The sequence below is a fragment of the Pongo abelii genome, chromosome X (assembly GCF_028885655.2).
Source record: "Pongo abelii isolate AG06213 chromosome X, NHGRI_mPonAbe1-v2.0_pri, whole genome shotgun sequence".
NCBI classification, from domain to species: domain Eukaryota; kingdom Metazoa; phylum Chordata; class Mammalia; order Primates; family Hominidae; genus Pongo; species Pongo abelii.
The window spans coordinates 162,295,826-162,307,368 of NC_072008.2; the positions used below are offsets into that span (position 1 = coordinate 162,295,826).

Below are 11,543 nucleotides of genomic sequence, written 5' to 3' on the forward strand. Positions count from 1 at the left end.
TACAGAAAGCTTTGTCCTTGGCTTTAAGAGAAAATGTCCAAGGCTGCTTTATTTTCAGTCCCAGGGAGGCTCCATGAAGGCAGGAATCCTGTCTGTCTTCCTTATTGAATCCACAACACCTAGCACAAAGGAAGGCACTTAATAAATATTTGTTGTTGAATGCATGCCATGCTAAAGGGAAAGTAGGTTGGGTAATGGTTTCCCAGTGGCAATGGATGGACAATCATTAGGGCTGAAAAAGTGGGAACACATGAGGAAAAGAGGTGGGAGGAACCCTTAAACAAAGGAGAAGCTCTTTCTCTTCATCTTATTGAAGCTGCAATCACTCGGCACAGGCTGAGTAGATTGGTAGAAATGTGATTGGCAAAGACATTTAAATGAGACCTCCTTAAAATTGTTACTCTCCACCCCACCCCCACGTTCCTTTAAATTTTGTTTCAGTCATTACCCAGGGACCGGATACAGAGATTCCTATGGGGAGTTTTAATGGGTCGATTCAATTTCATCTGGATGACGCCACTTAGGCAAGCATTAAGAGCTACAGCTCCGGGAAAGCAAACGACACGGCGGGGGGAGGGGGGAGAGAAAGAAATTATAACAAGGAGCAATAAATCCCTTCTTTCCCATCCTCCCCTATAACCCATTCACAAGACCTCCAGAAATCATCTACATTCACAAAACAGCTAAGCTGAACACACTGCAACCTCATTCCCTGCCCCCACTGCAGATTATATACCAACACACCCTGAGCCATATAAATAATCACACACTGGCGGTATCTATTGCTCCGTTGAGATACCCTGTGTCTACAACTGCAGTTTCTGCTGCTTCGGTTCATCTGTCAGATTGGAGGAGAGGGAGGCCAAGGTGGAGGCGGAGGCGGAGGCAAAAGAGAAGGAGGGGGAGGAGGTAAAGGAGGAAGAAGGGGAGGAGGGAAAGGGGAGGGCAAGAGGAGGGGAAGGAAAATACTGGAGGAGGAGGGGGAAAAGAAACAGGAGGAGGAGGAGAAGGGGGAGGAGAAAGAGGCGGAGGAGGAGGAGAAAGAGGAGGAGGAGGAGAAAGAGGAGGAGGTGAACAACTTACCCTGCTGAGCTTTCTTTGGGAAATACGTCCATCAAGATTTAGATCTGCCTGTAAAATCTATACAAAGTATATGCCACTACAGGTTTGACTCGCCCCCTCCCCCATTTTTTTTGTTTTGTTTTGTTTTGTTTTGTTTTGTGTTTTCTCTGCTGTGTCAAAGAACAAGACAGAACTATCTCTGTTTCTGGCTCCACTGCCTGCCAGTGAAGGAGTTTTCATTCAGACTTTCCGAAGAGAGGTGGAGAAACCTGAAGACTGAGAAGAGATCCTTTGAGCCAGATGGGGCATTAGTTCTTCTGCTTTTCTCAGCATGGATAAACCCTTTCCTCAAGGTAAGCCATAGAAATTAGCTCTTTAAAAACCCAGAATTCTTTCTATGCAATGCACAGATTGCCATTCATTCCAGCCATCCTGTGCTGTCTCTGTGTGTGCGTGTGTGCGCGCGCGCAAGCGCATGGATAAAATAAAATGAAAACCCTTTAAATTATATTTAAATAAATCAGCTCTTGCAGAAAACTATCCACATTGGAAATGTGTAAATCCAAATAGAACTTCCAAATAATATTTTTGTAGGAGAATGTCAATTTAATTTCTAGCCTGTTAACCTTTAAATGCATTTTGGTACTTGCCTAAACCCCTCAAAACGCAGCCTAAACACCCAAGCTGAGAACAGAGAAAGAGCCCGTGCTAAGGCCAGTCTGGCTGCCCAGCGGGCATCCTGTCAGCATGGGGCTAGCCTGCTATTGGCTCACAAGTCTGGGCTGTGCATCGTTCAGATTTCATCACATCACCTTGCCCTGGGTAGACATGGCGCAAGCTGACACGGCATAACCCCCCACTTACATCGAGTCAGAGCAGTGATTTAGAAATCTCTGGATCCGTGCCTGGGTACGTGTGCACATGTCTCTGTGTGGCATATGGAAATTTTGTCAAAAGTGAGAACCTGTGAGCATGTCTAGTTAGCCAATAGGCATTTGATAGGACCTAGGGCAATGGTTTACTGCACACTCACTTCCATGAAGCTAATTATAATTATCATTCTTCACCTCTTCATTCTGCAAACCAAGTTGGATGAACAGAAAACAGACCTTGAACTCTTAAGCAGAAAATCTATTTTGAAATGGAAACTATTGTTGCTTTTCTGGGAATATTAAAACCTCACTGTATCATGATGTGTTATCACATGAATTTGGATATACCAGGTGTTAAATCATGTTCCCAAAGAGTCGGCTGCATTCATAAATACAAATAAGGCACAGGCTAGCCGTTTATCCACAGTGAAATATTGGTCTTGCTCTCCTTGCCTCTAAACAAACATATACAAAGACATTACTATAACATTCTATATATTTGTCTCTTTGTGTTCTGTTTTTAGGTCTCTCTAGCTGTGAAACAGTCTAGATAGTGATCTGAGTGACTTAGATTTGAAGATATTTATTAAGAGTTGAGGAGTTGAGTAGTGAGGAAGTAAAGAACCTAAAGGAAAGGAGACTAATTCTTCCTTAAAGACTTTTGAAACAGAGAAATGCAACCAACAAACCCAACATAAAATTTAGAGCATCTGGACAAGAAAGGCCTTTGAAAACCCTCCTTTTATTTTGCAAATGAAGAAACTGAGGACCAGAACGGAGGTCATTTGCCTACAGCCACACAGCAAAGTAGAGCTAGCATTAGGACTAGAACTTAAATTTCTTGTGTCATATAAAAGGATTTGAGTTTTAAAAAAAAATTCCTGCTTCTTAGGTGAACAACCAGCTGCTTCTTAGAATTTTCCTCAGGATTAGAAGTATGTGAATTCATTTGGTATTACAACTTTTCCCTGTATCATTCATCACTAAAAGACCTATATCTTTTAAAATTCAAGGTCTTAAAACTGCAAGACTCCCTGGTTTGAAATAAACTGCTATGAGTCTTAATGAAACCATTAAAGTAATGAATAGGACTAGGGTAGCAAAGTGACAAGTTAAGAGTTAAATGTGGTGAGAACCTGGCAGCTCCAACAAGATGTATGCGGTAGGAGGGAGGCCCAGTCAGTGGCAGAGAGGTTAGTAATGTAAACTATATACAACTTGGTATTTGTAAGGGGGGAGTGCTTTGATAGAGATGCAAATGCTTTTTGCACAGAGAGGGATTTTTAGAGAGCAGACTTTGGAACAGTAGAACTAAGAAAACATATAAAGCCAAAGCAGAAATTCCCCCTATGTTTGCTTTCAGTTATTCTGAGAAGGAGTGTATATAACAGCAGAGCATAGAAAAAAGCAACACACCTAAGAGCCGTTACACAGTAGGGTACAAAACAGCATTGAACCCATGAGAGTGGGAGAAAACAAGAGCCAGGGTCTCCTCTTCCCCACTCTTCTTTGAAATCAACATTGAGTCATACTGTATCAGAAAGGATTTACCACAGAAATCAGAACTGTCTTACGGTGTTAGCATAGAAGGGCTTTAGATAGGAAAGTTTTCAACTTTATTCTCAACATGGCAGATTTTAGGTTCCAGGGAGAAAATACATTTTCTTTCATTAACAAACATTAGCATTTCTTGAGTGGGCTTAGCTTTCTAGTCCCTAAATTGGCATAAGAAAAGAAATTTTTTTCAGGTTGAACATGGTAAATTCAGGGCTACAGAAAAACTGTTTAGAAAGCTATGAGCACCTGGCCAGAGAGACTGTGATGGGAGTGGGTTTACAATGCATCATTCATTACTGCAGGGGCACTACGTGACAAAAATCACTAGATCTCATCAATGTACAGCCAAGACCTGTAATCACCTTTGCTCTTATTTAATAATATGTGATGTGTACATTCTCTCTCTCTCTCTCTCTCATTTGATAGACTATGGAATTGGCCAACTGCACAGTTTCTTAACTGTTGCTGCTCACAATGAATGGCTCTTTAGTGGGTGGATTTCTGAATCATAAACATTCATTTAGTGGTAGTTTTTCATCTAGCCTATGTGCTACAGCAGTGTCTTGCCTGTTCCTTTCTCAACATATTTTTCCCTCTTACCTTCCTGTACAGTATCTATTTCAGTTCATCCTGTTAGCCAGATCAGATTCAGCATGTCCAGAATGGCAAACAATTTATTGTCATTCAATCCTTAAATCCTACTCAACACTCTGATTTTATTCAGGTCCTACTGTCCACTTACTGCAGGTCTCCCACATTAGATCCCACAGTCCATTTGAATAAAAGATTCTACAGAGCAGGAAGAAACCTTCTAAGTTCATCCTGTCAGTTCCCTTACTTGTAGGCAAGACAATGCATCATTATTTCAGACTGAAATAATGCCCACAGCTTCTTTTAATCATCCAACCAAGCATCTCAATTTATCAGTCTTGCAGAAATCTAATCAATATTGAAATACAGCTTTTCAACCTAAACACCATGTACCCTTCTGCTCCCCAGACAGGATCCCCTTTGAACATAATTCTCATTATTGTTTCTGAGTCATTTATATTATGACCTAGATTCCTCCCAGATTAGCTTTCAACCTTCTGGGCATGTCCCTGAGGTACCTAGTGACATCCCTAGAATCCTGTCTTTGGAATCTCACCTGTTTATCTCCTGTAACTTTGAGACCTTGTATACCTTCCTTTAAATTATTGCTTCCTGGAATTTTCAATATGTTTTGAATCTAGTTTCCTTTGGGAAATCAATTAGTCTAAACCGCATTCAGCATGTATATTATTGTTCTTACAGTACAAAGGACTTGCAGGGCTCTACATATTCTTTAGCTGATCAATGGGACATAAATCTATTTCTCATAAATTTGTCAAAAGACTCTTCCCAGTCCCAAGTTCCTACATCTACATACCTTCCAAGCCAAATGAACAATGTGTCCTTTTTTATTTGGGTGTCTACATGAAAGCTGCCAGTTCCTTTCCAATGCTGAGACTATGAATCTATAAAGATACAGCAAAGGTAGAGGTGGCAGGTTGCATGAGCCTTTGAGTGCAAGTAAATAAAGGAAACATACATTTTGCTTTTGAATGCCCAAATAAATAAGGGCACATTGCCCACCTTACCCTCAAGGACTTGAAGATGTAGAAGATACGGATGAAAAGAAATATTTTAGAAAATTGTGTAGTTATAGAAAGAAATACAGACCATAATGGCTCAAGGTCCTTCAAGATCACCTTGTTCATGTCACATATCCTTCAGTTTCAAAAGGTAGTGAAACTGAGGCCCAAAGAAAGCAAGTGATTTGACAAAAGTGACATAAATATTTGAGTCTGAGAGTTTCCATAATATTTATTTGCATTCTCTTATGCTGCGTTTATTTAACACCAAAACAACTAGTTAAAAAGTGAAATTTTTGTCAGACTGGTTCTTTGATGTGATATGCCAAAAAGGTTATTTGTAACCAAATTGAATCTTTTCAAATAATGAACAGATGTAAATTCAGCTAATCAGGTTTGTATGAGGATATAGCCTCAAAAGTCAACTGAATCTGGTCATATTATCAGCCACTGAGTCCTTTATGAACTGCATCCTTGTTTTTCCTGTTATTGAGCTTTGGGCCCATTTCAGTGTCATGTTTGCTTGCTTATGGAAACCTAATCAAGCACCATCCTCTCTCACTTGTTCATTTCTATTACTCATTCAAGCTATCCATCACATACAGTAGTGTGAGTAATTGATCTATTTTGAGAAGGCCTGAAATCTGATGGATCTCAAATATATACTTTATTCATGCTAGTGTTTTGCTACGTCCTAATGCCTCCAGGATGTTTCCTGGATTTGTGTTTAGGTTTCTTCATGTACACCTTTTTGACTCTTCAGTCTTCTAGGTGGTGTGATACAGCAGTCTACTATTTGTACAGTATTTTCCCCATGATCATCATTATCAGTTCTAGGCTTGGTAAAATCCTTCAGGGAATGACCAACCACCTCTTCCTGACTGTAGTACAATGGAAATGCAAGCATATGCTTTCTAGACACTCAACTTAGCTTAAATATGGTATAAGAATGTCACTTTCCTTTAAGAAAGTCAGTTTATTGTGTAAGGTAGTGATAGAGAAAAGAAGTCCAAGCAGATTCTGCTTGGTAAGTCCCATCAATATGGAGTTGACTTAGGATAGTAATAGGTATAATTACAGATGATTTTTGAAATAATTCAGGACTTGTCTTCTATAGTTCCTTGATCCCCAGTATTACTCCCACGTGTACAAAAGTTTGATTCTGGAGCCTCCATTCCATTTAAAAAGAATCACTTCCTTAGTAAGTTAAAGCAGCCAGTAAGGTGAAGAGAACTGCAAGATGATTAGTCTTGGCTTCCTTATGCTCTTGGGAAGCCTTTTTTATTCCTACCACACTGCAGACAGCTTAATTCCTACCCTCTGTGTGTTTGCTGTATCTCTGCCTTTATTGCATTCTCCTTGCCTGTATTCACTGAATCAAATAATGTCCTTTCTTATCTGTTTATTTCTGCTTATCACAAATTCACACTGGAAAGATAATTTTGATTGGTTATATATATATATATATGAGCAACTTCTCATGGGAGACTTTTGAGGCTTTCTCTTTTCCTTCAGCGTTGCTTCAGAAAATAGCCTTTGCATTTAATATTAGGTTCCATTTGTATTAGAATTCTGATGCCCAAGGCTTGGATGTCTCTGCTAGCAAATACCTGAATGAGCTAGCTGCTCCTATGAAACTAGGCATTTGATGGAATACAAAAAGAATCAACTATCTGATATTTGTTCCCAAACTTCTTTATAGTCTGGGGGGATGATCAGATTTGCCTATAAAGAAGTAAGTGAGGTTAATTACAGAATAAAGGTATAGCATGAAGATTACTGTAAAGTAATTGAAGGTAGCGGTGGTGATAGGGCCTGAGCTTTGTTGGTTTCTTGCAAAGTACTTATGCCTGTGTGTTCTCATTTACTGTTTTTATGCCTTCTCTCCTAGGATTTTCTCATGTGCCCTGAGATCCATGTAACTACAAGGGCTCCTCTTTATCACCATAAGTGCCACCCTGACTTAAAACCACTCAGAGCTAAAAAAAAATCAAGGCAAAATGGATGCTGCGGTGACAGATGATTTTCAACAAATTCTGCCTATTGAACAGCTGCGCTCTACTCATGCTAGCAATGACTATGTGGAACGGCCTCCAGCCCCCTGTAAACAGGCCCTCTCCAGCCCTTCCCTTATTGTGCAAACCCACAAGTCTGACTGGTCTCTGGCTACCATGCCTACTTCTCTCCCCCGCAGTCTCAGCCAGTGCCATCAACTGCAGCCCTTGCCTCAGCATCTGAGCCAATCTAGCATTGCCAGCTCAATGTCCCATAGCACCACTGCCTCTGATCAAAGGCTCTTGGCCAGCATTACACCCTCACCTTCAGGCCAATCCATCATCCGAACCCAACCTGGAGCAGGGGTCCACCCAAAGGCTGATGGTGCTCTGAAGGGAGAAGCTGAGCAATCTGCAGGGCACCCTAGTGAGCACCTCTTCATCTGTGAGGAGTGTGGGCGCTGCAAGTGTGTCCCCTGCACAGCAGCTCGCCCTCTCCCCTCCTGCTGGCTGTGCAACCAGCGTTGCCTTTGCTCTGCTGAGAGCCTCCTCGATTATGGCACTTGTCTTTGCTGTGTCAAGGGCCTCTTCTACCACTGCTCCACTGATGATGAAGACAACTGTGCTGATGAGCCCTGCTCTTGTGGGCCTAGTTCTTGCTTCATCCGCTGGGCAGCCATGAGCCTCATCTCCCTCTTCCTACCCTGCCTGTGCTGCTACCTGCCTACCCGTGGATGCCTCCATCTGTGCCAACAGGGCTATGATAGCCTCCGGCGACCAGGCTGCCGCTGCAAGAGGCACACCAACACTGTGTGCAGAAAGATCTCTTCTGGTAGTGCACCCTTCCCCAAGGCCCAGGAAAAGTCTGTATGACCTTCCAACAAGGTGGATCCAGAGCTTTTCTCCTTCTAGCCCCCATCAGTAAAGCATAGGCCTCATCTTTGGAGAGGGGGAGGAGTGATAAACTAGCCAAAGTTAGGGCCTCTCCTCTTTTGTTCCTGCAGTGTCAGGGGAATGACCAAGTACATCCTGGTGCAGGATGCCTTGTTCTTTCTCGCAGTATCTATCCCACTCCTCTTCAGTCTTTACACCCTGCCAGCTCAGCCCTTATGGCTGTCATAGCAAATTCAGGTGATATATGGGTATGAGGTTTGAACACTGAGGACTGACAGGGCCAGCAACGTGGAGGTTTAGGGGCTCCCCAGTGTAATACCTCTCGATGCAGGCTCTGATCGTCACTCTGTTTTCTGCTGTGCCTTTGGAAGCTTTCTTCTAAGATGGTTTTCACAGGTACATGTGGAACAGCGTTCAACCTTCCAGGGAATATGACCCCTTCTCCCTGTTACTGCCCTTCTCTTCTTTATTCCTCTCTCCTCTTTCATTATTCTGTTCTGTATTCCTTTCCCCTTCATTCTCACCCTGTCTGCTTTTACTTTTTCTCTTTCTTCCTCCCTTTCTCCTTCTCCCCTCCTTTTTCAGACTGATCCTTTCTCTGCCTGTATTTCTGTCTCATTTGATCTATATTTGTCTCTCTCTACCTGTCCCTCTTTCTCTAACATGTCCAAAAGTGCTGTTTTTCCATAGATGTTTCCTTAGACGCCAAACTTTGCTATGCTATACTATTTACTAATTTTTATTAAGGGAAATGGATTACTGTAATGAACTGATCACTAGCAATAGTGTGTATCCCGATGTGTGTGTGTGCTCACAACCACTCTCACCTGTTTGTGAGCACATGGGGCGAAGTTATCTTATATTTCCAGGTTTAACTAGTTGGAGTTTTTCTCCCTTTCTCAATAATCAACTCATAGTACTGACAGATTCCACTAGCATGCTGAGTAGGATAGTAAATCAGGATGCTCATAACTTTGTATGTCTGACCCAAGTGCCAAAGGCAGACGTGCTTTATAGCTAAATGAACAAAGCAAAGGATACAGAAATATGTTCTCTCGTAGAAGCTAACTTCCCTGAGACTGCATGGCTCAGGCATTAATAATGGACATAAAAAGTCATAAAACGTTAGAGCTGGAAGGAATCTTAACTATTAATCTAGTTCAATGCCCTTATTTTACAGATGGGAAAACTGAGGCCTGGAGATAGGAAGGGACTTGCCCCCAAGGCCACACACTGAGTTAACAGCAGAATTGAGACTGGAATATAGGCCTTCTGACTCCTAGTTCAGTATTCTTACCCCTGTACCACATTGAGTCATGGGACTTTTTCCTAGGGCTCTATTAACAGTGACAGAAAGCCATTCCCATTCAATTACTTTTCAGGAACCATGCCAAGTTAGTGTGGTGGCCTTTCTCCAGTGCATGGTGGGTAGCTAATTAACTATCAGGTGTTGAGGCTGCCCCCAGTGGACATCACCTTTGGCTCTGTCACCTTGTAGAAGCTCAAGTGTGGAAAAGAAAAGCTTAAAGAAGCCCTAACCAAGCTGTATCTTCGCCATTGCATCTACTCTTTGCTGCACACACTGTGCTTGCTCCTGGCTTTGTCTGCAATGGCAGCTGCCTGAGAACTTAAATTTCAGCAACAGTGAAAAACTGAGAAGAAAGATGTATAATTTAGAGAACTGACTTCTCTCTTAAAAAATACAGAGAGCCTGTGCTGTGAACCCCCTTCAATGGGAAAAAGCTGCAGTGATGATGGCAGGCTCCTAAAGACTGCTGCTAAAAGACACAAGAATTATACAGTTTCCCTCTATAAGTGAATCCAAAATTCACTGACGAATTCAGAGATTGAGGGCACTTGCTTGAAATCAAGGTGCTCCAACTTAGTTTAAGACCTCCAGACTCTAACTTTATAGATCATCTCTTTCAGAGTGTGCATGGATGTGTGTTGCAGGGTGGAGAAGTGTATAGTCGTACACGGGGGAAGGGGGACATCCATGTCCCTTTGTTGGATACATATTACAGAAATATGTGCCACTCACTTTTTGTTGGTTCTGAATCTTCCTGAAGTGTACTGACATTTGGGCTGCCAGAGCCCCACACCTTCACTTACACCTCCTCTTCTAGAATTGCTTTGCTCTATTTTTGTATATATAAATATGTTATGATGATTATTAATAATGTTAATGATATTGCTGCAAATGGTGCCATATATAAGGTTAGGCTTCTTGGAACATTTATAAACCCAAACCAATACCTGTAACCTCTTATGTTGCTTTCAGATCCTTCAATTTTAAGTAACTTTTTAATCTTACAAGTCTGCTTGATTGTACTTTACACTTATCTACCCTGAAAAGCTCTGCCCAGTTCTCTGGGTCAAGCCGGATGGTGATGAGTAGCAACACACACTTCTCTGCTTCTGCCTGAAATGTGCTTAGAGCTCAGTTATCTAGGGATTCTCTGACACTAGTGCATTGTTCCTGGAGCTAAATTATTCTACGGATGTTTGCTTATTAGTTTCAGGCCCCAAAATAACACGAGCCCCTCCTCCTTGATAGCTCCTTGATATCCCAATCTTGCAGTCCTAACTCAGGCAAATTGTGCACTGCCAGAGGGGCCCTGGGTTCTGCCATATACCCAGAGGAGCCTTTCTCAGTGTGTTTCTAAATGGCCTTACACTTGGTAGAAGAAATTGAAGGGTTACTCAAATACAGTTGCAATCTGCAATCTGCTGTTGAGTCAGGGCTTTCACTTGTGTCCAAGTTGGCCTGATATGGACTGCATCTGCTTTACGTATAGATGGGTCCTGTTGGGGTATGCGCATGGACGTGTGAGTGAGTGTGCATATGTATCCCTTCTGTGATTATATATATATATATATATATATATATATATATATATATATAATGTAAATATATATTCACACATCTCTATATATTTTAATGTATTGCACATGTATATTTAAAATATATACGAAAGAACTCTAAATCCTGCAGGGAGGCTCTGTTTTCATTATTTTTCTACTTTGTGTCATGTCCTGTATAAACAGGGATATTTAGAGGGTGTTTCCTGCTTAGCATTTTTTTGCAGTTAAATCATCTGTTGGCCCCTAACTCTACTGCCTTCCACATATTGGTTCCTTGATACATTTCATATGGCATCAGCCAAGAGTTTTCCTGTGGTTCCAGCCCATCTTCCCTAATCATAATAGCAATAATAAATATAGTGAATACTTACATAGTGCTTACTATATGTTAAGCACTATTTTTAGCATATTATTTATATTAGCTCATTCATTCCTCACAATTCTATAACATAGGTATCATTCCAATCTCTATTTTACAGATGAGAAAACTGAAGCACAGAGAAGTTAAGTGACTTGCCAAAAGGTAACAATTGTAAACAGTAGAGCTAAGATTTGAACCCAGGGTGTCTGACTCCCAGGTCCATGCTCCAGAGTCAGATATAAAAGGCTGGAGCACAATGTAAACCATTCTGGAGTAACAAGCCTCAAATGGTGAATAATTCTTTCCCTAACTCTGGTCCACCTGC

At 41.5% G+C, this 11,543-nt stretch overlaps 1 protein-coding gene across 1 annotated transcript in view; it reads left to right on the forward strand.

Moving 5' to 3' along the window:
- Positions 1-10,305, forward strand: part of SPRY3 (sprouty RTK signaling antagonist 3) — a 160,871-nt gene extending 150,566 nt beyond the window's left edge. The window contains exons 2-3 of the mRNA XM_002832329.6: positions 1,244-1,415; positions 6,996-10,305. Coding sequence (XP_002832375.1) covers positions 7,105-7,971 — 867 coding nt within the window. The 5' untranslated portion in view covers positions 1,244-1,415; positions 6,996-7,104 and the 3' untranslated portion in view covers positions 7,972-10,305. The remainder of the gene's footprint in view (positions 1-1,243; positions 1,416-6,995) is intronic.
- Positions 10,306-11,543: the final 1,238 nt, after the last annotated feature.